The following is a 25,602-nucleotide window of genomic DNA, read 5'->3' on the forward strand; positions in this document are numbered from 1 at the left end:
TTCCCTTCTTCCTGGCGCTGGACAGATAAGGGGTCGTTGCTGTGGTAACAGAAAGCCAGGCCAAGGCCTTCCTCTCTCCTTCCCTCCCTCTTCCCTCCCAGCTTTCCTCCCGGCCTTGCACATCACTGGGGAACTGCTGATCTCTGCCCAGGAGGCTAGTGGGGGGGGAGGGGGAGGATTGGGTGGGGGGAAGATACTACAGGAGTGTTCTGGGCTGATATTCCTCCTGGGCTGAGCAGGTCTAAGGCCCTTCAGGGACTCTGAAGACTTTCTTTTTCTTTTCTCTTTTCCTTCTTCTGCGGTCTTGAACAACTTTTCCTGAAAGCCTTTGGAAGCCCTCAGGGCTTGTCTAGATTTACTTCCCCCCTTCAATATTCCCCTTACCCTTGCCTAAGCAAAATAGGAAGAGAAGAAGGGTTAGGAGGGAAGACGGGATGTCTGACTGCCAAAATATGGAGGAGCTTTTGTGGGGCTGGGCTAGGCTCCACTAGCAGCCTGTGTGTAGTCACTCCCAGATTTAAGAGTTACTACAGGACACTCCCAATGCCTGCAGGAAAGCTCCTACACTGGGTGACTCCCAGCTCTTAGGCTCCAAATAAAACCATGAGAACTGACTTTTTCTCAGCAGAAGCATCATGCTAAGGAGCTGAGCAGGTCATCTGAAATGCTTTCCCTCCAAATGGAATCCAGTCTTGACTTGCGATGGGTGGGTGGAGGAGGTGGAGAGATCTCTGGAAGGGAAAATTGCAATGGAGGGTGGAGAGAGAGGTGATTGAGGGTTAAACCATAGGTAGAAGCCCAAGACTGCTGGGAGAGGGTGGGATGGGTGAAAAGAGCAAACTAAATACCCAGGAATATGAGTTGAGGACCATCCCCCATCTGTAAAGCAAACTATAAAGGGAAAGCAAAAAATCTGCTTTCTCTGTGCCTTTGATTTTGCTAGGGACTTTTACTGGAATTGCTCTTATGCTCTCCCCTCCCAGGTGGTGGATAAGCAGAGAGAGGGGAGAGAGGGAGGAAAGGAGAAAGTCCAGTTTATTTCTGATTTCTTTCCCCTGGGCTATTTTACAAACCAAAGGTGCTTGAGGCAGAATGTTGCTCTGGCTCCCCCATCATCCAGTTATAGATTTGCCAGTCCTCGGATATTGATGTCATGGCCAGGATAGCCTGAGACTCCTGTCCCTTTCATTGAACGGCAACTATCGATGGAGATTTTACCTGAGACCTGCCAGTGGCAGCCAAAACAAACTGGAGAAATTTACCTTTCCTGTCTACTATACTTCATCTCAAATCTAAATCTCTATAAGGGGTAAACCCCTTCCTTTGGTTCCACCCAAACCTACTTCAGAGAGAAGCATCAACTTAGAACAGCTCCTTTTTAGGGTTGAGTGCCAACATTCACAATATGGGAAGGCAGGAATCATGTGGGTGAGGTGGGATAGAAACAGCTTCGTGAAAAAGAGGATTTATTTGCCATGGATATGAACTGACATGGAAACCACCCATTCCTCGGAGGACTCAGACTACAACTCCTGGGACTCAGTGGGGAAGAAAGCAGAGGTCACTGGCCACTTTCAGGTTGAGATGCTTGGGGGGCGGGGGGTTGAGAAGAAGAAAAACAATTTAGAAGGGAATTTTTATGAGAAGGTAGCTGCCAGCATTAAGGTAATCATTCTTTTCCCCTTCACCTCCAGCTCATGGATAATCGGCTCCTAGCTGCTCTAGGCCCACCCTACAACACACACTTTGTCTCTGGATTGGATACACATTCATATGTATTCTATTCTCTTCAATTTTATATTAACTCTATGGGAGGGTAGAGAAAGGGGCTGTTCTAAGGAGGGCAGATGAAAGCTGCTGCCCCTGTCTCTGACACACCCTATGGCTTCCTCTGTCAAAGAAGGGAAAATTGAACAGGGCTGAAATAAGACGCTAACACCCCAAGCTCTACCCCCTCATTCCTCAGCTCAAGAACCATGATTTTTCCACAGGGTGGCCTCTTTCTGGCCTTGTTCTCCTTTCAACAATTCCCCTCCACCCCCCTTTCTTCTCTTCCCAGCTTCCTCCCTTTTTTTTTTTCTTTCCCTCCCTCATTGTCCTTTCCCAGCAACCAGGCTCTCTTGAAAAGTAATCATAATAATAATAAGTAATAACAACAGAGCCGATAAGCAGCCTTGAGACAGTCCTTAAAGAGGCAGGGTAGCATTTTTCCCAGGCTCAAGCCCACTTCCTCAGCAAGCTTTGAAGAACCGTTTTTTCTCTCTTGTTTCCAGAAGCTATTCTTTGATTTTGTCCCTTTGTTCCTTGATGTCTTTTTTTCCCTCCCTCCATTTTTTTCTCCCTTTCCACTTCCCACTTCTCACTTCTCTCTTTCCCCTTCTCTCTCTCTCTCTCTCTCTCTCTCTCTCTCCCTCCCTCCCCCCTTTGGGGGCAGACGGAAGGCATGAAGGTGGTTGGGGGGACTATTTTGCCTGCTTTCTCCATCAGGGGACCAAGCACTGGGCTTACCATATTTTAATTGAACTGTCTTTTCTCAGAGATATATGTTTTAACCGCATCCAGCTGCTTGTGTGTATTGGGAAATCTGACTATAATACAGAGGAGCTAAATTAAAAGAAGCCAGCATTGCAGTAACTACGGTGATTGAAGGGGGGAGGGGAAAGTATGGACTGGGAGGGTAAAGGTTTGGAAAGAGAGAGAGATGATCAATATCACGATCCCTTCCCCTCCCTTAAAAAAAAAAAAATGTTTCTGGTAATGTATTTTGAAGAATGTGAAAAAAAAAAAAAAGCTGTGGAAATGTTAATGATATCCACAGGACACTCAGCAGGAAATGAGAGCAATCTGGGACTAATAAAAACCGAAATGTAATTTGCGCAGATATACGAGGCAAAGGAAAAGGTGCAGGCAGTTTCATTTGGAACAGCCCAGAGTTTCACACATTCTGGGCTCATAAAATATGCTGGGTACAGCAGAATAAGAGCAGTCCAACCTTCCTAAGTCGAGCTGGGGTGACTGTTCAGGGGCACACACTGTCACCTCACCTGGGAAAAACTAACTACCTTTGTCTCCTAAAGCAGGAGATTTAACCTGACTAAAAAGATCCCCTTAGGACGCTAAACACAGGGACAAAAATTAAGCGAGGAGGAGAATCTTGTTAGTAGGATATATGAACAGAAAGTGGTGCTTCTGCCTCTGGCAAAGATGAGAACTATCTTGGGTCCAGCTCTATGCTCCCAAGTTACTAGTGCCTTCCCCTAAGGTTGCCTTCCATCCATATGAATGTTTCCTTTTTTAAAAATAAATTTTTGTTGCACTACTTAGTATATTTTGTTTTACATTGCCCATGTTTCCCCTCTATCACTTTCCCTCTCCCCTTTCAAAGAGACATCTCTTATAATTAAGAATTTAAAAAGGAGGGAAAGTTCAGCTGTATTAGCCCAAGGAGTAAATATAACTTAGTGGAATCATTCTTGGCTCTAGATTTAGATTTGTGTTTAAATCCTGCCTTTGTCTTACTTGGATAAGTCACTTAACTTTCCAGGGCCTTGGTTTCCTTATCTAGAAAATGAAAAGGATTATATTAAATAGTTTTTGAGAGTCCTTTCTACTGGAGACTTGTGAACCCATATAGGAAAAGTCTGACTTGATATGAAGTGTTCGATATCAAAGATTCCTCATCCCCTCAAAGGCCGGTATCCATTTATAATTCTTTAGGATGAAGCTTGGTCATTAGGATTTCAAAGCATTCAGTTTCAATTGTTTTGTTATTATTGTCCTTCCTAGTATTACTGCATATACTGATTTTCTTGGCTCTCCTTATTTCACTATACATCGGTTCATATAAGTCTTCCCATGCTTCTCTGTATTTTTCATAGCCATCATGTTTTACTGGCACAGTAATATTTCATCACACTTAATTACCATGATTTGTTGAGCCATTTCCCAAATTACGCAAATCTATTTTATTTCCAGTTCTTTGCTATCACAAAATAATTGTAGTGATGATGGAGCCTTTTTTTTTTTTTTTTTTTTTTTTTGGTCATCAGTCTCCTTGGGGAATAAACCTAGTAATAAGATTTTGGGGGGGGGTTAAAAAGTCCCAAATTACTCCCCAGAATGATTGTAGGTTTTGTGTATGTGCCCATCAAAGTCTATGTCTTCCCCAGTAGGATGTAAGCTCCTTGAGGGCAGAGGCTTTATATCTCTTGTACCTAGCACAGCATCTGACACATAGTAAGTACTTAATAAATGTTTATTGATTGATTGATTGGGTGACATTTCAAGCTATCCTGCTAGACAGACTGGGCTTGAAAGCTAAATTAGGCTGCAGTACTTTGTTAGTTCCAGTGTGTGAGAATGTGAGAATGCTGTTTTTTCCTCCCTGAAATTCAAATTCAAGAATTTTTTTTAAAAGAACAGTATGTTGATTTTCTTCCTTTTCATTCATTTTTTTTTTTAAAGAAAATCAAACTAGAAACTTTTGGGGAGGATGTTGTTGGGGAGATGTTAGAGGGAACTCAAACTCTGCTCCATGTGTGGTAAGGAGACAATCAGGTGAAGACCAAAGTCCTATTCTGCATAACTTTGGTTTGACACTTCTCTACGGACATCCTGTGTAATGTTTTATATGAGCCACCTAGGGATGAAATTGAAGTGGGGAATTAGGGCGAAAGGCTCTTCTCCTTGTTAGAGTAATGTTTTGTAATAAATTCAGTGAGAGGAAAGAAGGGGGGGCGGGGAAGAGTTCCTTCCCTTGGTTGAATATTAATATCCAGAGCCCAGATGAGAGATGACTCGAAAGTGTGTGGGTTTGTGGTAAAATAAGAGAGACGGGCTAGTTGGAGAGATTCTCTTTGCAGTCACAAAAAATTCTGGGAGCTCCAGGTGGCTCCCACTCAATCTCCCTCCCCCTTCCTCCCCACCCATGCTTTGGCTTCACAGGAGCATGATGTCTTTTCATCACAGAAGGAACAAGCTCTTCCCTCCAGCTCCAGTAGAGTCCTGGCTTCGGGGCACTAGCAGGGGATGACTTCAGTTTACCTAGAGAGAACATATGGATTCTTTCAAGCTTGTTCCTGGAGTGGCCCGGAGAGCAATCCGTTCTCTGCTTGCTATGGAGGCTAACCTAGCTGCCTCCCACACCCTCTGCTTTTCTTTTTCCCGTATTAGTCACTGCAGTGGGAAATGCTCTGGAAATCTATGGATGACTGAACTGTAAAATGGGTCTGTAAAGGAGAGTGATTCCACGGGAGAGGAGTGTCCATTTAAAGAGCAGCAGTAAAACTCTCCTTCTCGGGGCTTCTTTCCCTCATTGTTTTCAACATAGTGCCCTAGAGCTTCCATGAAAAGTTCTAGCAGCGCACATCGGGTCCTTTTTCTTAGGTTTGAGTAGGAGAGGAAAGTACCTTCCTTGGCATTGGTTTAAGTGAATCTAGTCTGAGAAAATCCTTCCTGCCTGCTGACTGGTGAAGTTGTCCAGGCAGGGAACTCAGCTCTGTGGGAGAGATTGTCTCACAGCATCAGGGCAGAGTGCCAAAGGGAGGAGACAAAACCTTGACTCAATTTCTCCAGAGCCAAAACACATTCCTGTGATCCATGAGGACACAAGCTATAAGCATGTCTGTGACCAGTTGTAGCCTTCTTTCCTCTCCCCATCCCCACCCCAGCTAGTCACCTCTAGCTGAGAGTGACTAAACACTTCATTTTGGTACAGATCAGAGAATCACAGATTTAGAGCTGAAAGGGACCCTTTAGAGGCTGTTCTAGTCCAATTTCCTCATTTTGCAGGAGGAAAATGAGACCCAGACAGGCTGAGTAATATGCCCAAAGTCTAACAAGCAATAAGTGGTAGACCTGGGATTTGAACAGATTCTCTGACTCAAAACCCAGAATTCTTTCCATGTTCCAAGATGCCTCCCAGGTTATGCTATTTTTAAAAACTTTTTTGGCCTCCACTTAGAATATCTGGTTTAAGTGGTAGTGTACTTTTCAAGAAAAAGCATGTCTGGTCACCTTAATGTAAAGGCATTCAAGTCTTCTTCCCAAACTAACCCTCTGTCCTGGGACTTCATCTTTAAAGGTCTTGTTCCAAGGGTAGAGGAACTTGACAATTGTCAGTCCCCTTCTCCCCAGAACTGGCTTGTTCAGAAAGGTCTATAACACATTGCCGTGACTTTGACCTTTCCCTAGACTCTGCTGAAGAGGAATTAGAAAGCCCAGCTTAAGACAGGTAAAGGGCACATCTGTATGTGCCCCACACCCAGCAGTTTAGAGAGCTTGAAGGGGAGGTTTATGCCTGACTGCCTTAGACACATGCTGGGGACATGCCTGCAGCATTTGCACTACTGGATAAAGAGAATTCTTCAGCGTCCAGTGCTAATGCTCTTTTATCCTTCATTAGTATTCACTCCCTCACTCGTGGGCACATAATCTGTTTATCTACCTATAATATCTAAAACATGAGGCAGGTGCGGCTATCCCATCCCTAACACAATTGGGAATAGAGAAAAGGGACATTTCATGCCTACTGTGGCTCACTGATGCTCTAATAGACGTCTGCTTTAAGGAACAGACAGATTCCAGATGGTATCGAATCGACAGAGGAGGTTATTGGTGGGGCTGTGTGTGTGTGTGTGTGTTGGAGCGCGTGCTCAGTGGGGGGAGGAGATGCATTAGCAGGGAGTCAAAATGACTTTTCACCTGCCAGTTGAATGAGCTGGTTTCAGTGCCCAGCACGGCTGGGTCAAACTGGAAATTTCAAGTGCTGCTACTAGATTATAGAATCCAGAAATCCCAAGGGAAAGCAGGAGCGGGAATCACGCTACTATGGGATTTTGATCTGTCAAAGGAAGAACGGGGAGGGATGATGGGGAGGGGCGCAGGGCGGGGAGTGTTGGGGGACAAATGAGGAGGGAGGGCAGATGGCAAAAGGGCAGGGAGGCACAGAAAAAGCAGGAATGTGAGCTATTGAGCGACCTAATAATACAAGTCAGCCAGTTCAGACACCTGCATGGGTTGCCTGGTCCTTGGCAAAGCTGAGCTGGAAGGGAGGTTCAGGCTGGAGTTACAGGCTCGACATCACTGACACAGAAAATGCCAATATGTGCACAACTGGTGAGGAACCGAAGGCAGAGGGGAGAGAGTCTTTCAGAAGTGGAGGAGGGGGTGGGAAGGACGGGAAATAGGTGGGGACCCAGGGTGCTGGCCGATCGTGCTCTGCCAGCAAAGGGCTTTTATCATGAGAACGGCAGCAGCTAAAGTAGTCATGCCAGATGCTGGCTCGGCTTTCAGAGGTAAAGGAACACGGTCCATTTGAATCCTCTCTGTCTCTTGTCTCTCCTCCTCTCCCTCCCTCTCTCCCCTTCTCCCCCCGCCATCTTTCTCTCTTTCTTTTCGCAGATAACCAGCCCGAGCCATGCAGTCTTTTCGAGAAAGGTGTGGTTTCCATGGCAAGCAGCAGAACTACCAGCAGACTTCACAAGATTCATCACGCCTGGAGAATTACAGGCATCAGAGCCAGGCAGGGCTGAGCTGCGAGCGGCAGCGGCTGCTGGCCAAGGAGTACTACAGTCAGCAGCCCTACCCCGCTTACGACAGCAGCGCCTCGGCGGCCGCCGACAAGTACCACCGGGGCAGCAAGCCCCTCCCCGGCCAGCAGCCGCTGCAGGGGAGGCCCACCTTCTCCAGCTACAGCGTCCAGGAGAACAGCCCCTACCCAGCCCGCTACTCGGGAGAGGAGAGCCTGCAGACGTGGGGAGCTCAGCAGCAGGCCCTCGCAGGGGGGGTAGCCAAGTATGAAGAGAACTTGATGAAAAAGACAGCGGTTCCCTCCAGTAGCCGTCAGTACCAGGAGCAGAGCTCTCAGCTGCCCTTCCGGACTCACTCCCTGCACCTCCAGCAGCAGCAGCAGCAGCAGCAGCAGCAACAACAGCAGCAGCAACAACAGCAGCAGCAGCAGCAGCAGCAACAGCAGCTGCAACAGCAGCAACAGCTGCAACAGCTGCAGCAACAGCAGCAGCAGCAGCAGAACCCCTTGACGTACCCCAAGCTCCAAAGGCAGAAGATCCAAAATGATATCGCCCCCATGCCCTTTCCCCAGGGCTCTCATTTCCCCCAGCATTCCCAGTCCTTCCCCACTTCCTCCACCTATTCTTCGGCCGTGCAGGGCGGGAGTCAGGGAGCTCACTCCTTCAAGAGCTGCACCGCCCCCTCCACCCAGCCCCATGAGAGGTCCCTGGCTAGCAGCGCCAGCCTGACCCCGGGGCCCCGGGTGCAGAGCCTGCACAGCTACCAGGCGGGCAGGATCAGCTACGACCAGCAGCAGCAGCAGCAGCAGCAGCAACAGCAGCAGCAGCAGCAGCAGCAGCAGGCGGCGGCTCTCCAGGGCAGACACCATGCCCAAGAAACACTGCACTACCAGAACATCGCCAAGTACCAACACTACAATCAGCAGGGCCAGAGCTACTGCCAGCCGGACACCCCGGTGAGGACGCCCGAGCAGTACTACCAGACCTTCAGCCCCAGCTCCAGCCACTCGCCGGCACGCTCCATGGGCCGCTCCCCCTCCTACAGCTCCACGCCGTCCCCGCTGATGCCCAACCTGGAGAACTTCCAGTACAGCCAGCAGACCCTCAGCACGGGGGCCTTCCCCGCCAGCATCACGGACCACAGCCACTTCATGCCCCTCCTGAACCCTTCCCCGACTGACGGGGCGAGCTCCGTGGACGCACAAGCGGTGAATTGCAAGAACTTGCAGAAGGAGAAGATCCCCGAGAACCTGCTGTCGGACCTCAGCTTGCAGAGCCTGACTGCTCTGACCTCGCAAGTGGAGAACATTTCCAACACTGTGCAGCAACTTCTGATGTCCAAGTCGACCGTTCCCCAGAAGAAGGGCATGAAGAACCTCGTTCCCAGGACCCCAGAGCAGCTCAAAGGTCAGCACTGCAGCCCGGAGAGTGGCAGCTACTCTGCGGAACCCGTGGGCACCCCTCTGTCGGAGCCTCTCAGCAGCACCCCGCAGTCCATCCACGCGGAAGCCCAGGAGGCAGATTACCTGAGCGGCTCAGAAGATCACCTGGAAAGGACCTTCCTGTATTGTAACCAGACTCGGAACAGCCCTGCCAGGGTCAACAGCAACTCCAAGGCCAAGCCCGAGTCGGTCTCCACCTGCTCGGTCACCTCTCCCGATGACATGTCCACCAAGTCCGACGACTCCTTCCAGAGCCTCCACAGCAGCCTGCCCCTGGACACCTTCACCAAGTTTGTGGCCAGCGATCGGGAATGCCCCCGCCTGCTGCTCAGCGCGCTGTCCCAGGAAGAGCTGGCTTCGGAGATCATCGTGCTGCAGGAGGCCATCAGTGAAAAGGCCGATAAAGCTTGGAGCGAGTCTCCCGTCCTGACTAAGGACCCCAGCAAGTCCTCCTTCTCTCTGGAGAACCACAACACCTGCCTCGACCCTGTGGGCAAGAACACCTGGTCCCACCCAGCTGAGGCGGAAACCCTACCCGATCCTCTCCACATCAACAAAGGCAGCAACACCAAGGACTTCAGCGAGGAGCTATTCGAGGACCCCCCAGTGGGGTTCACCATGCCTGAAGCCAAGAAATTACCCTGTTCTCTTCCATATGGTCCCAAACCGAACCTCCCAGATGCTCCGTCTAACCCTGGGACGACTGCTTTTGGCTGCTTTCCGGATACGACCACTGACTCAGTGGGTTCTGGTGATAATGCAAACCCCTTTGCTTGGCCAGAGGAGAACTTGGGGGACGCCTGTCCCAGGTGGGGTCTGCACCCCACAGAACTCTCGAAGGGCCTGGGTCGAGGGAAGCCTCCAGAGGGGTCGAGTAAAGAGAAAACAAATGACACCGTCTGTATGGGCTTCCCAGAGGTGGAACCAGCAGGTGAGAAGGAGGAGGCGAGAGATTTCAAGCACGAGGAGGTCAGAGACGTGAAGGAGGAAGACATCCTAGGGTGCCAGGAGGCCAGCAAAGCTGACAGGTGGCTGGAGGACAGTAGGCACTGCTGCCCGGCGGGTGACTTCAGTGATATCTCCTTGCTGCCCTCCTCAGAGAGAAAAGACTTGGAGGCAGAAGAGTACTCCTCCCTTTGTGAGCTCCTGGCCAGCCCTGAGCAGAGGCCTGGGCTGCAGGACTCATCTCCCCCCAAGACCCCATTGATCTGCACTAAGGAGGAGCCCGAGGGGTCTCTCAGTCCAAAGGCTAACTGGGTTTCTCCCTGCCGCCTCTCCGGAGAGTCTGTCATCCTGCTGGGTCCAGCCGTGGGCACAGAGTCCAAGGTCAAGAGTTGGTTTGAGTCATCCCTGTCTCACATGAAGCCGGAGGAAGGGGCAACAGAGAACGAGAGCGCGCCTCCAGAGAATCTTGCGCCCAGCGCCCCTCTGCTGGGCAAGCTGAACAAGCCGGCCTTGCCTGAAAACACCCTGGCCAAGAAAGGGCCCATGCCGAGAGGGAAGAGCCTGAGGAGCCGTCGAGTGCAGAGAGGACTGCCGGAGGGAGAGGAATCGGGCTGCAAGGCCCCAGACCTGCCCAAGGACCTTTCACTGCCAGAGCCCTGCACAGGGCAGCCCCAGGGCCACACGGAAGGGGCCGGCGCCCCCGGCCAGCTGGGCCCGGCCGGGAGGGTCGTGGCCGAGGGGCTGCCCAGGATGTGCACCCGCTCCTTTACCGCCCTCAATGAGCCCCGAACCCCTGGCTCCCACCCACCGAGCCTAACCGGGGCGTCCTCTCAACCCGAGAAGTTGGGGACAAAACAGAGAGCCAGTTTCAAGTCTGGGAAGAGAGCGGGAAAACTGTCCCCTAAGGTGGCTTCTAGTCCCAGTGACCCCGCGGCTCTGCCCGTGCCCAGCCTAGCCCAAGAGAACAGCTCCATGGGGCCGAAGCTGAAGGACGCCGAGTCCCCGGACACCCCAGCAAAGGACCAGAGATCCATGATCCTCCGGTCTCGGACCAAAGCCCAGGAGCTCTTTCACCCCAAGCGGAGGAGGCCGACGGAAGGGAGGCTGCCAAACTGCAAAACTGCCAAGAAACTCATTCCTAATAACCACCTACCACCCAGCTTCAAGATGCCTGGCAGTGCCCAGAAAGAGGGGAAAGCAAGCCGGAGGGTGAAGCTCCCCAAACCTGCGCCTAGTGTGGGAGGCAAGCTGCCAGAGCGCCAGCTGCACTCCCTGAAGAGGAAGTCCACCTTCATGTCTCCCATCCCAGCCAAGAAGAGGAATCTGATTCTCCGCAGCGGGGGCAGCCCGGGGAGCATCAAGGAGGAGAAGGCCGAGCCTTCTTCCCCCAGCCTCTTCAAGAGGATCTCCAGCCCCAAAAAAGCCAAGGCCGCCAAGGGCGCCTGCGAGCCCGCCCTGAAAGCCCCTCCTCCAGAGACCCCCAACGTCTGCATCAAAATCACCTCCCGGGCCGCCTTCCAGGGAGCCATGAAGACCAAGGTCCTGCCTCCCCGCAAGGGCCGAGGCCTGAAGTTGGAAGCCATCGTGCAGAAGATCACCTCTCCCAGCCTAAAGAAGTTTGCATGCAAAACAGCCACGGCGGCGGCGGCGGCAGCGGCGGCGGCGGCGGCAGCGGCGGCGGCCGCCGCAGCAGTGGTGGCTCCGACCCACAGCAATCCTCTGAGCCCGTCCCTCCCGGAGAAGGAGAGGGCCCTAAAGAAGGCCGGGGCCGGTCCGGCCGCGGGAGACGCCAGGCCCCTCAACCCCGGCCTGGCTCAGAAGCCTCCCGCGGCCCCCGGAGCCGAGCAATTATGCAGAAATGCCAACAACAGATCCTTAAAAGGGAAACTCATGAACAGTAAGAAACTGGCCTCCGACTGCTTCAAGGGTGAGGCCTGTTCATCTCCGGAGACACCGCAGCAGCAGCAGGAGGAGCAGCCCCAGCAGCCGCCCGGCGGCGGGGAGGCTGCGAAGAGTCTCGGCCTGGTGACCAAGAAGAGGAGCCGGAAGGGGAAGGCGGCCGCCCTGGGCCTGGCCAAGCTGCCCCTGGAGAAGCGAGCCCATCTGGCGCCCGGCCTGCTGCTGGCCTCCAGGGAGAGGGCGGCCGCGGGGGGAGGCCTGGCCGAGGCTGGGGAGGACGGGGAAGGGGGAGGAGGGAAGAAAGGCGGCCTGGAGGACAAAGGCCTCGGCGCAGAGTCCTCGGAGGGCCGGGCCTCGCAGCCGCAGACCCGGGCCCAGAAGCAGCCCGCCGGCCAGGCCAGCTACAACGGCGGCTACTCCAAGCGGCAGCGCAAACGGCTCACTCGAGGCAAGGCCAAGAACGTGGCCTCCCAGTGCAAGAGCCGGGCCAAAAGGCGAAGGCAGCAGCAGCACGCGCCCCCCCTGGACCCCGCCGAGCCCGAGATCCGCCTCAAGTATATTTCCTGCAAAAGGCTTCGGACTGATAGCAGGGCCCCGCCCTTCTCCCCCTATGTCAGGGTGGAGAAGAAGGATGAGTTCACTACCACCTGTACTGTGGTCAACTCCCCTGGGGAAGAGCCCAAGCCCCGAAAGGAGAAGCCTTCCTCCTCTTCTTCCTCCTCCTCCTCCTCCTCCTCTTCCTCCTCCTCCTCCTCCTCCTCCTCCTCGTCCTCCTCCTCAGCTGCCTCCCCTACCACCTCCTCCTCTGCCCTGGCCACCCTCCCCGGGGGGGCCTCCCTCCAGGCCCGGGCCGTGCTGCCCCTCTCCTCCACCATGCACCTGGGGCCCGTGGTCTCCAAGACCCTGAGCGCGGCCTGCCTGGTCTGCTGCCTCTGCCAAAACCCTGCCAACTACAAAGACCTGGGGGACCTCTGTGGGCCCTACTACCCCGAGGACTGCCTGCCCAAAAAGAAGTCCAGACTCAAGGAGAAAGCCAGGGCCGAGGGCCCGGGGGAGGAGGCGGCGCCCCCCCTGGAGAGAACACTGAGAGGCCTGGAGAGCCCCTGCCTGGCCGCCCCCGGGCCCGGGAAGCCGCCCAGGCCCGAGGCCCCCGCCGAGGCCGCCAAGCCCAGCTCCCTGAGGTCGAGCTCCCGGGGCCTCTACCGCAAGCTGCAGAGCTGCTACTGCTGCGACGAGCAGAGGACCGAAGACGAGGAGGCCCCGGCGGCCGACAAGCCCAGGAAGCACGAGTGCAGCAAGGGCGAGGCCCCCGCGGAGCCGAGCGGAGACACGCAGGAGCACTGGGTGCACGAGGGCTGCGCCATATGGACGGCCGGCGTCTACCTGGTGGCCGGGAAGCTGTTCGGCCTGCAGGAGGCCATGAAGACCGCGGCAGACGTGGTAAGCCTCCCTCCCTGGCCCCGGGCCGGCTCCTGGGCCCGCTGGGCCTTCCCCGCCCGGCACCACAGCCCTGAAGGCAAGGGGAAGGAATAAGTGTTTATTGAGCACCTCCTGCCTACCGGGACTGTGCAAATGTCAGTGAGGAGCACCTGAAGAAAGCCGGACCCTCAGAGGAGGGGAGAGGGCCAGGCTGCCAGGTCCAGGACCTTGTCCTTCCCAGCCTCCCCAGACTGGGACCCTGGCCCCTAATAGGGAATTCCCAGAGCATTTCTCTTGCTGGATAAAGCCCCGTTCCCCCAAAGCTTTCCCGTTCCCATCACTGTGCCCATTGCCTAGACCCAGGGGTACAGCCTTGTTGTGGGAGCCTGGGACCGGGTTCTTGCCCGTGGTGGGCATTTCCTTGTCCCAATTCACTCGGAACAGAAGGCCATTAGGACCAGAAGAAAGGTTTTAGCTCGTTCCCCAACCTCTTCATTTTACAGAGGAACAAACTGAGTCTCAGACTGGGGAAGTGCTTTGCCCAACATCACACAGCTAATTAAGTCCACCTTGGCTGGTTTCTCCTTGCAACACGATGCACTTCCTCTTCCTCCTGCCTTGGTTTCCCTCACCTTTAAAATAAAAATAACCAGCTCACCCTCCCTAATCCCCCACCCCTTCCCACCTCTACCCAGCATCAAGAAACTGGGAGGAAATCTATATCTGAATAACAGGAATCAAGCATTGAGCATAAGAAAATCTGGGTAGGCCACAGAGACATCCGAGGACCCTTCTTATCCAAGGCGACCCAGAAACAGAGATACTGATTGGGGGGGGGGTCGCATAAATGAAGTCATGTTCTTTTATTGTTTGTCCTTAAAGGGCCAATCAGAATTCATGCTGTTGTGGCCCTGAAGAGGGGGCCAAAGGGAAAATATGAGTCACCTTGGTGTGGTTGCCACATGCTCTGCGTAGCTAAGACCCTCTCAGGATCAGCATCCCACTCCCCCACAGGCTCCAGGTGCCGTGAGGAGGGCGGGCAGCCTGCTTACAGGACAGGCGGGGGGTATTTGTGGAAGAGGCTGACGGGACTGGCTCCGTTACAGCGTGGGCCGTAGGTGGCACGGGCACGGCTGTGAGTTAGCAGAAGGCAGGAACTTGGATTTCAGGCCAGAGAGAGCTAAGAAACATTCCCTGTCTTCTTCATGACAAGAGAAGGAAGTAGGTGATTGGGTTCTTGTGCAGCCAGCTCAGTCCTTTCCTTCTCTTCTCAGTTATTCAATTTAGCCAAAAAAACCAAATTGTCAAAATGCCTGCCATGTACTTTCTATTCCAAGGACTATAAGAGATATGAAAGGGAATGAGATTCAGACTTTTTCTTCAAGGAGTCTGCGTTATGATTGGGGAAGGAAGGCACAGGCACAGGCGTGGAGGGGGGAGAGCCAAAGGCATATTTAAAGGGTAGTCCCCTAGCTCATCCTCTTAGTATGTTCCTCGCTTCTTTTGTTTGTTCATTTCTGCCTCTGTTCTTCTTGCCCACTATCTCTTCCATATTTGATCCTGCCTTTGTTTTCTTCCCTCTGTGGAAATTAAACTGCAGGGACTTTCCCTTCTCCCCAGAGTTCCAAAGCTGGGCCCCTCTTCTGCACCCCCTGCTCAGCTGAGAGTAAAGAACAGGGGTGAACGAGCATTTTTCCTTCCCATTTTTTTGGTTTGCCCTCATTCTCCTGAAAGAAAGATCTGATGTTTCTTCTGAGCTGGGGATGGCATGGGGAGAAAGGAGCTAGTAAGTCAAGAACAGCATCTCGGCAGGAACAGTTTCTTATTAAGATGCCAAGAGGATGCTTACCTGTGAACCAAATCTCCCCCCACTGAACCAGTGTCATCACTCCAGGTGGCTTGGGCAGGATCTAAGGAGCCTGCCGAGCAACAAAGTCTGGTTCACTCTCAGCTGGGTTCCCTGGGTGATGCTCTGGGGAAAGAGCTGACAGAGACATGGGCAGACTTTGGTTGGCAGAATATACCCCAGCTCCAGCCTCCCCTCAGCATCCATTTTTATTTCATTATTTACCTTTTCCAGGAAGCCACTTTTGATGATTGTCCTGAACCCACTGCCTTCCCCCTTCCTCCCTCTTCCTATGGAAAGGAAATTTTGCTAACGGATCGTGGCACATCTCCTTTCCAGAAACGCCAGAAGGTTGATTCCCAGAAAAGTTCACTGGCTCTATTGGGCAGGTGGGCATCTTATGCCTTAACAACCTGGGGCTCACTCTGCCTTTTGTGTACTTCTCTTAGGAGGAAGATGTCACAAAATGGGGAATTGTCATCTCTTGCCAGTGATGGGTATTTCTCAGATGAACAATAGGCCATCACCACCCAAGACTAGTCTCTGTCAAAGATCCCCCCTCCCCCAGGACAGCATCTCTTTCCACAGCCCAGCACCCATCAGTTCAAGTGCATAATAAAACTTTGCTACAGCATGTTGGGGCAATCTTGAGGTTCGTTTTACATATAGCAATAGAATCACAGAGTATTAAAACTGAAGGTATCTTGGAAAATATTTCAAGTTCATAGATTTTGATCTGGAAAGACCCTTGGAGAGCTAACCCAAACTTTGTCTCATTTTACAAATGAAAAGACAAGCCAGAGACATTAAGGATAGCCTGAGGTCATACAGGGACCAGGCCAAGATTTTAACTCATTCCAAATGAGTGAGTTCATTCCACCAGACCACCCAACCCCTCACTTGATACATGAAATAAAGTGACCTGTCCAAAGCCACAGAGTGAACAAATTAACGGCTAAGCTAGGATTAGAACTCACACCCTTTGCTCCTCAATCTAACACTTTCCCCATCATTCCACATTTCACTGTCTCGAGTTGGATTCTATCTAAAATGTAGCTTTATATTCATACTGTACAGAAGTATAAAGTAATGAAACAATTCCATTCAGTCCCAAGACCTTTGAGGCTATTAGGTTTTGACAAATGAAGTTACAATTCCTAGTAGATCCACTCTTCTTCCCTCCAGCTCTTTGGTCTCTAAGGGCAGGTCCTAGATTTACCTCCATTGGTTTCTGATGTAAACTGTTATCCCAACAGTCAGCTCCCTCACCTCACTATGGTCAATTGGTATGCCTCTGAACCATTCCATCTTATACATTTAGATAGATAGCTAACTAGATATGGATGTAAATATAAAGATATGAAGAGAAAAAGAAAGAGAGATACCTTCACCAACTAGGCAGTACGGCTCTATCCACTATACCTTGCAATAGTTAATTCTGGGTGTCTGTTCTATTCTCGTTCCTCTCTATGTCATCTTTCCTCCTCATGAGCACACTCATTTGGAAAGAATACTTATACTTTATCCCATTACATTATCTCCATTCAGGGTTTTTCCCCCCACAATAAACATTTGAATGTTAAAGACATAAAGGCAACTTTCAGTTCACCCCGGATAGCTTTTATTCACATGGTGTTTACAACGTTAACACAGATATTTTGTCTTCACACGATCAGCTTTTAATTCAAAATCATTTTTTAGAGAGGGGACATTTTGCCATAGGATACAGTAGTTATAGACCCTTGGGAATGATGTGTTCTGGTCTGACCTTTTGACTAAGGGTCTGGGTAGCTTAGGGAAATCAGCCCACTCAAATTTGGGCCATTATCAGGAAGGAGACAGAATCCACTGCCAGCCAAGAGCTCCATCTAGGCAACAAAACTGATTGCGGCTGCTCTCTAGCTAATTCCCAATTAGATACCCTATTCCTTCCCGATGACGCAGGCTGTGTTCCAGACAGTGTCGGGAGATGGAAGAGAGGGAAGAGAGAGAGAAAGATTAATGCCCCAGAGACATACGTCAGGTGGACAGCCATCCAGATGTATGAGTAAGCAGCCCCAGGATAGGGAGATGCTTCACTGGCAATTAGCCATCTCTCTCCTGGGAGAGAGCAGGATGAAGCAATGGGGGTAAATGGCCTTTGTCCTTCCTCTGGACACCCACAAGAGCTCTGTGTCTCTTGATAATTAAAGGCTCCTTCAGGGAGATGCTCTTGTTTCAGCAAGAAGCATTTGGGACTTGCTGTGATTCTTCTCAGGGGCTCTGAGCATGGACTCTGGGTCCGTGACTCATTTTCAGGTTGAGAGGGAAAGGCCTGGCTTCTCCGTATAGTTCTGAAGGATAGGTTAGATTCAAGATGAATTGGGGCTTTCCTAGGAATCTTCCAGGACAATTTTGAAAAATCCATAGAGTCCAGAAGAAGAAATCAGGAATAAGGCATGAAGGAAAAATAAAAACCCATACCGGCCCACACAAATATGTGGCCTAAGGGAGTGGCCATGAGAATACCATGTGTTCCCCAAGGATAGCTGCCTAGTGACTGACTGTGAGGGATCTTGTAATTATGGAACTTTTGAGGAGTGAGAGGGAGCAACAAGGACCTCAGCTACGTGGACTCTTTATCTGAAAGTTTAATCTCCTGAACTTTTGAATAATTTTGAAAGATAATCTCCCAGAATTAGCTAGGTTTGATTGTTAAAATTATAATGGACAGTCATAGGATACTTTAAAGGTTGCAAAATATTTTATCTTCATTATCTCATTTGAACTTTATAATCACCCTGTGAGGGAGCAACCCACAAGCATTGTTATTCCCTGAGTAAATTGAGGCTCAGAAAAATTAAGAGATTTGTCCGTGGCCATATATCTGGGTGAGAGTCGGAGAAAGGATTTGAATGCAGATTTCGCTCTGTTCACTTTGGAGAAAGAAAATAATCCAGGAAAACTAATGGCTACTCCAGAAAGAGTGTCTATTTGGTTGATCCAAATTATAGCCGACTGATTGATACCAAGAAATTTGGATTTTTGTATGCCACTGAATTCCTTTTCTTTTTTCCTTTCTACTGCTCCCTCTCTTTCATGGATGTAAAGAGATGTTCCAGCTGTCAGCAAGTAGGTGCCACCCTTGGCTGCTGCCACAAAGGATGCCCTCAAACCTACCACTACGCATGTGCCAGTGACACAGGTAAGGGACTGTGGGGCCAGTTCTTATTGCCCTTCATATTACTCTGGGAATCATGGGAGGGGTGTGTGTGTGTATGTGTGTGTGTGTGTGTGTGTGTGTGTGTGTGTGTATGTGTGTGTGTGTGTGTAATGGGGGGAGAGGAAGAAGGATAAATGGTCACCACTTCAGGTGGCTCCTTGGGCTACCCTGACCTTTTACCCTATAATAGTACATTGGCTTTCTTCTCTTTCCAGACATTCCTGTGTTTTGATCCTTAGACCCTTGAGAATGTTAATAGTCCCAGTTCTCATTTTTGAATCTCATTTTGTCCCTGCTATCCTTCCCATTATTTTAATGTCCAAAACCTCGTTCCTTCTCACAATCAGTTTTTAGGCCTTGTCCTTTCCCTAGAACCTCTTGCTTTCAATCAAAGAACTTCTAAGTTGGAAGGGACCTCAGAGGCCATCCAGTTCTACCTTAACCCTTCTCTTTCCTTAGCCCAGTCCCACAACCTCTTCCCCCATTATCTGATAAAGGAGAAGCCTTTTCTCAACCCTAGAGCCTCAGTAAAATTGTGGAGTAGATAGTTAATCTTTATTCTCTTTCCTCCTTTCAGCATCCATCAGTGCTCCCATCAGGGCCTAAATAATCATTCTTGATCACTTGGAAAAAACTAGACCCCATAAATGCATCAGTCCTCCCCCAGAATTTTCATTTTAAAAGGACTGATGGGAGCAGGAATGCCCAAGGGAACACTAATGTCATAAGTTAGGCATCAGCAGCATAGACGGGTTTCTCTGCTCTGCTTACATGTAAGGTTACCCCTTTCCACCCATGAACCATACAAACTGCAGTATAAGCCATCCGAAATCAAGTGCAGAACTCCAATTCCAGGCTGCCAGAGTCCGGCTGCCTGAGTGCCAGGGCACCTGGCTTCTTTATCAACCCATAAAACAAAAGGGCAGAGCAGTTGGTCATCAGGCAGGAAGGGAGAGCCAAGAGAGAAGCAGGCTAAACCTCCTTGTAACAGCACGTGGCTCTGCGTGGTCCGGTTACATGTGGCTTGGTCGTGTTGTGTTCCCTGGTGTTTTGTGTCTCTGAAACTATCCGTAAGCTACTCGGGGCCTCAGGCTGAGAACACCCCAAACAACTGGAGAGTTATGGCTCTGTCGGAGGGTCAGCGACTGCTACGTCCTGGACAGCCTCCTGTCGGGATTACCTGAGTCAGAAATCTTGCCAGTCGGTAGCCTAGGGATCCTGAGACCCTGGTCGGTAGGCAGCCCCCATTCTCGGGGCTCTCCCCTCTCTCCCTGGCTGAGCCTGCCAGATGAGGAATTCATCTGTCGACAAGGAAATGGGTTGACATGCTTCCAACTCCGTTCCTCCTCAGGTGCAGGGTCCGCAGAGTAGTGAGAAATTGCTTTCCTCTTATGGAAGGTTGGGGCCCCCTGGCCAGCAGAGACCCTTCAGCCTCAGGTCCTGACTAAGGGGTGATGGTGGATGCAAGTGGCTCCAGATGTGGGCCGGGCCCACGTGGAAGGTCCAGTATCCTCAGGTGTCCGTGTAATGAGGAAAGCCTGAGTGTGGCTCGTGATTCTCAGATAGCTGTCAGCAGACATCCGTCTCACACAGACACCCTTCTGGAAGGGCTCTGTTGGTCTTGCGCTATGAGAATTAATAAGGGAGTCAACTCAACATCTATTAAGTATCTGGTGCGCTGATAGGACGGGCCTGCCTTGTCGCACTGCAATCACGGTCACGGGCTGCGGGGGGACCTGCCCACTGGTGACCGCTCCGGGGTAGCCCTGCTCTCTGGCGTTTGCCTCTGGCTACTGTCAGCGCTGCGTTCAACTGGGGCGTTTTGGCCGTCTTCAGGAAAGAGCCTCTTCCGTCTCTCTCCTCTTTGTCCTGGACTGGCGTTCGGCCCACGGGCTCCCCTCGGTGAGCCGGGCTTGGAGTGTTGACATTTTGCTGGCACATTCCCTGGATGTTAGTGCTTAGTGAGAGAGCTGGGTTGCTGAGCCTGGGGTTGTCTTTAGAGATGTGTGCGAGGGGATGTCCTTTGGAGGTTGAGAGATGGGGCAAGGAAACTCTCCTACGAGTGCTGCACTCTCCCCCCCCCACTGCCCCCGAGAACTTTTAAAATAGGGACAAAGTCAGCCAGTTTCCACTGACCCCTGGAGACACCAGTGAATCCCGAGACAGTTGCATAGGAGGGGGTATGGGACAAGACCTAAGCCTTGCCCTGGGACCCATAGGAGAATTGAGGGTGTCTACGCAAGTCTTTCATTTAGGTAACAAATGAGGGGCTGCTGCTCCCCTAAATCACTGCCCAGCAACTCAGGTCTTCTTAGGTCTGGGCCTAAGGATAGCCTTGTTTGAGGATCTAAGTAACATAAGAGAAATTTGCTGAATTGACTTCATGACATACAGGATTCTACTAATCTTCAGTTGTTTTACTGTGATTCATTCAAGTTAAGAGTTGAACTCATATGCCATAGTGCCCCCCTCCTGACTCATAGGGTGGAATACTTTCCTCAGCCTCAGAGCTTTTGGGAATCATAGCCTATAGAATCTATTTCCTGTTACCCCAGGTCATCATCTAGAAAACAGATTCTGAAAAGATGAAATAACCACTGACCCAACAGAGCTGAAGGTGTTGCTTTTTTCCTTTTCAAATTAAAATATTAATTTAATTTAAAAAACCCACCTATTCTCTCTCCTTACTTTGTCCCTCCCAATTGCTCTTGAGAATGAAAGAAAAATTTGTTATAAACATATATAATCCAGCAAAAACAAATTCTAGCATTGTCTATGTCCAAAAAAAGACAAAACAAACTACAAGCAAAAAAAAAGACCAATCCAAAACTTAGTCTGCACTCCAAGCTCATCTTCTTTCTCTCTGGTGGTCCATAGCATGTTTGATCATTGAGTCTTCCAGAATTATGGTGGGTCAACTGAATTAATCAGAGTTCTTAAGTCTGTCAGAGTTGTTTAATTTTCACAACATTGTTGTCCTTGTATAAATTGTTCTCCTGGTTTTTCTCACTTTTTTCTGCATCAGTTCCTATAAGTCTTCCCCAGGTTTCTCTGAAAAAAAAAGATGCTTTTAGATGTTATTTATATGTATATATATAAAACATATATAATACTATATATTTATATATGTGGGTATATGTGTATATATATATATATATATCTATCATCTATGTGTATATATGTGTATGATATACATACACATATATACACTCAACTGCTGTGGTAAGGTTTAAAGGGGAAAACTTCAAAAGTTTTAGCTGGATTCTGGTGTCCTGATGATAAGTGAACCAGAGACTAATTGATTACCTTTAAGATCTTGAGCCTGCAAAATACCTTTTTTCTCCACTATAATGTGCCACCATTACCACTATGTAAACAGTTTACCTTACCTTGAATGAATAACATTAACCAAAGATTTATAGAATAGAAAAAAATTGAGGGGAGGAGAAAAAGGATCTAACTCACCAAGATTTCCCTATCAGAAATCCAGAGAACCGTTTGGGCTAGCCTTTTTTTCACTGGGGACGTACAACATATTTCCCCACAGTATTCCTGTGTGAAAGAGGTAGTACAACTCTTACAGCTGAAGACCCCTGAGGCTGAGAAGCCAAGTGACTTGGCCTGAGTCCATTCCTGAGGGATAGGGTAGGGGATGGGTGAGGAAGATGGTGCGCCTAATGATGGGGCCAGAGATGGTAACTGGATAACTGGGTCTGAAGGAGGAGAAGAGAAAGGGCCCTCAAAATAGTACTTTTGGTGCCCTAAAATGTTCCTTCCTGGAAGTTGACTTTTAGTCCCCCTTCTTTAGTTATGGCTGGGGTTATGTTCCTGTAGATACAGGTTGTGGATCTGGAACTTGGGCCTATAATTCCATTCTACCACACTAGCTCTTCCTGTCCTCTCTCCTGTTATCTCTTGGGCTTGTATTCAGAACTAGCTTTCTCTCTACCACTAGTATGGTGTCACGAACTCTTGGGCTGTCTGATAACCCTTTCTCAGAAGACTATTGCTGAACACATAAAATAAATTAAGTAATATTGAAATATAGTTAATTTAAAAATATATATTTAAAACAAGTTTACGCAGTGGAAGGTTAAGAACCTCCTGTTTTAGAGTACTAAAGTGATAAATAAGGGTTTAGTCAAACCTTTTTGGTTAGGTATTACTGAAGGCTGAAGTCTTCTGCATCTGACCATAACATGTCTATCTTTGTGAAAGTGTTAGCATTGTGTTTGTGAGCAGGGAAGACTGAGAGAGAAAGAGAGACAGAAAATTGGGCCTGTAAACTTTTGAAGTCCCTCCTAATGTTATTTCTTGCCTTCCATTGTGGTGGAGAAAAAATTTTGCAGAATTCAATTAATAGAAATAATACCCTGCTTAAGCCTGCAGGGAAATAAATAAAAATAATTATAATTATAATAATAAGATCACAAGTGACTTCAACATCATCTCTTAGCACATTCTTCCTGCCGCTTGCAGGCCAATTTTTGAGTTGCTGCCCTATCTAAATTTGGGATTCATGAACATTATAAACAGAACTGTGGAATAGTTGGTGTCAGAAGTAGAGTAATAGGATTTTTCCTTCCTTTTAAAGCAGTCAGGAATTAAAGGCAGGTTCTTTTGGGGACAGTATAGTCAAGTGGCAGATTTATCCTGGCAACCATTCCCTCTCTACTGAAAGGGGTTCGCTGTGGTGCTAGCCGAGCAATGAAGCAGGAGACCTGAGGAATGCTCCATGTGCGCAGAACGCGAGGAAAAGTCCACGCTCAGTGTTTCTCCCTGCCCTGGGTGTGTACCCCAGCACTTGTGGTCAGCAGGCAGAGGGGCTCCCAGAGAGCCACTGTCAGGGGCCAGATAAACTTGGAGGAGGAGAGTAGGAGTTGCTGATAGGCTGCTTCACCAGGGATGCAGGCTTCTGTGGAGAAAAGGGTAGCATGCTCCTCCCTGGTTGGGGTCTTGCTTCAGTCTACCTAAAGCAATCTCTCCCTTAAGGAAATAAGAAAAAGCTAATAGTTTTTCTAGATTCTGAACCTGGATTTAGGTTTTAAATGGTGTATGCACTTGCTTTTTGAAGAATATTTTAGTTTTTTTTTTTTTTTTTGGTAAGGTGATCTGGATTAAGGGTCTTGCCCAGGATCACACAGTTAATAAGTGTGAAGTGCTCAAGGCCAGATTTGAACTCAGGTCCTCCAGACTCCAGGGCCAGCACCCTATCCACTGGGCTACCCAGTTCTTTCAGTATGATTGCTTTCCCCCATGATTTCGTGTCTTATTTTTATTCATTTAAAAACATTCTTCTGAGAAAGGCTCCAGGTGCTTCCCCAGACTGCCAGCGGGCCCAATGGCGGGCAGCCGCTTAGGAACTTGTTCCAGTGGAGCTTTATCAGGGGATTGGTGCTTGCATTGCAGAGTGCAGCAGTGAGGCAAGGAGAGCACAAGGGAGCACTGTCCCTCTGCCTTTTCTTCTATGCTCCTCCTGGTCTCCTCCCAGAGAGCCAGCAGCCCCAGCATCCTGCCCCCCTCCCCTATAGCCTGTGCTCCCATCCAGAGAGAGTGCTCTTTGTAACCTCCTTGGAGAGCAGAGGCCTGGAGTAGCTGCAGAGAGGGGGTTCTTCCAAAATCCCTTCCCAGTAGGGGTCCCTGCCCCCTTCCCCCATCAGTAAGTCAGTCCCAGCAGGGTCCTTTCCTGGATCCTGTGGCCAGGCCCAGGGGAGGCCCTCGCAGGTCCAGTTGCCCAAGGGCGAGATCCTTGCCCCATTCCTGCCTGGCTGCTCTAAGTGCCCGAGTCTTTTGTGAGCTTGGATCCATGTACAGACTGTAAACAAATGGCCCAGTGGGCGTCCCAATGGTTAGTGCTCCTCTCTGTGCAGGAGAGACTTAATGTTTCCAGCCTCCGGCTCTACTTGTGTTGTCTGGGGGGGGGAAGAAAGAAAGAAAACGAAAGCAGCCGTAACTTCCTCTCCCAGGATCCGCTGGAAGTGGGGGCCGTGGCTGAGGGGGGAGAGGGGAGATGAGAGCCCCTTCTCATACGGCGGGACCACAAGGCCCAAGTGCTAGAATGACTTACACCACACACACACACTCATTGGTATATATTAAATGAATAGGAAATAAAGAGGAAATCCAGGGATAGAAACTGAGAATGTTACTGCAGGAAACCCTGATGACCTCCCCGTGAGGAAGCCGTTTGTGATCCCGGTTTAACAGTCAGCTCTCTGATGGGGTGAGGAGGTTCCCTAACTATTGGGCTCCCCTTCCTTTCCCGGCGTTGCAGGGACTTCTAGGATTGGTGACAGTGTTTTGAAGCTTCCCTTCTGCCCTGTCTCCCCCAGCTCATGGCACATTGACTCAGAAGGCTCAGAGAGACCCCCTATGCTTTCCCCTGCACCTTTCCCTCCCCCACCCCCCTCTCTATCCCTGTTCTTACAATAGACACTTCTCTTTGCTCTTAGGTTGCATTCTAGTTGAAGAGAACTTTTCTTTGAAATGTCCTAAACATAAGGTATGTGAAATGGCTTCCTCCTTTTGATTCTCACCCCCCTGGAGGTCGGGGAACACACCATGGCCTGACAGCACCCCCCACCCCCAGTGTTCTCAGTGGACATGCCCTCCCGCTCCCTGCCCCCTTCCCCCTGCCTCTCCTATGGACTTGAAGTTATTTCACCTCTCGGGGCCCTCCTGCTGATGACAGATGGACCACATTTGGGGGGGGGTGTCCAGGGCGCACCCCCTCCCCCAGCCAGAATCCTGCCAGTGGGTGGGTGAGGACGATGGTGTACTCTCCCCCCCCCCCAGGTTAGAGATCAGGGGACCTCCCTAGGGTTTCCCTGGCTGGGACCAGAGCCAGTTCCCTGGAAGCCCAGATGGTCCTGAGTGGTCCCAGACGACCTCAGATTTACCTTCCTGCTTCAGAAGTACATCCTAACCTCCCTGTTTGTGCTCTTCCTCGGAGGCCTTTACCCCTGGCAGCTTATCCCCCATGCTTATTACCCTTCAGAAGAAGGAAAGGAAGGAAAAAATCCTGCTTGAATTTCCTGTTCATTGCCAGGGCCTGGAACCCTCCAGCAGGACTTGTGCAGTGGGGAGAGGAGCGTCCCTTGTCTGGGGGGCCCCTCCCAACGAGCTCTGCCCCCCAGCTCAGACCCAGCCAGTCCCTCCTCCCGGGCACCTGTTAGCTTGCCCAGTGCTGGGAGATGTTTCGGCCTGTCTCACCTCCCTGCCGCAGCCATGACAGTGTGCACGTCTTTTTATTTGCAGTTAATCAGAGAGATCAGGGCAGGCTGACATACAGTGATCATGAGTGTTTCCTTATAAATCAGG

The 25,602-nt window shown here is 50.3% G+C and overlaps 1 protein-coding gene and 1 long non-coding RNA gene across 7 annotated transcripts in view; one reads left to right on the forward strand and one right to left on the reverse strand.

The window, feature by feature from the left end:
- RAI1 (retinoic acid induced 1) overlaps positions 1 to 25,602 on the forward strand; it is a 303,155-nt gene that overhangs the window by 274,430 nt on the left and 3,123 nt on the right. For 4 of the 6 annotated variants that reach the window (XM_051997617.1, XM_051997612.1, XM_051997626.1 and 1 more), the window contains 2 exons: positions 7,402 to 13,255; positions 18,171 to 18,264. In XM_051997617.1, the coding sequence (XP_051853577.1) occupies positions 7,418 to 13,255; positions 18,171 to 18,264 (5,932 nt within the window). In that variant the 5' untranslated portion in view covers positions 7,402 to 7,417. Of the gene's footprint in view, positions 1 to 7,401; positions 13,256 to 18,170; positions 18,265 to 24,734; positions 25,496 to 25,602 lie in introns of those variants that run through there. The other 2 variants (XM_051997650.1, XM_051997644.1) reach the window with 2 other exon arrangements.
- Positions 20,907 to 25,589, reverse strand: LOC127562245 (uncharacterized). The gene is made up of 2 exons (XR_007953641.1): positions 25,495 to 25,589; positions 20,907 to 21,333 (listed from the first exon to the last, which is right to left on the reverse strand). It is a non-coding gene; the product is annotated as an uncharacterized LOC127562245 (long non-coding RNA).

The sequence above is a fragment of the Antechinus flavipes genome, chromosome 1 (genome assembly GCF_016432865.1).
Source record: "Antechinus flavipes isolate AdamAnt ecotype Samford, QLD, Australia chromosome 1, AdamAnt_v2, whole genome shotgun sequence".
NCBI lineage: Eukaryota > Metazoa > Chordata > Mammalia > Dasyuromorphia > Dasyuridae > Antechinus > Antechinus flavipes.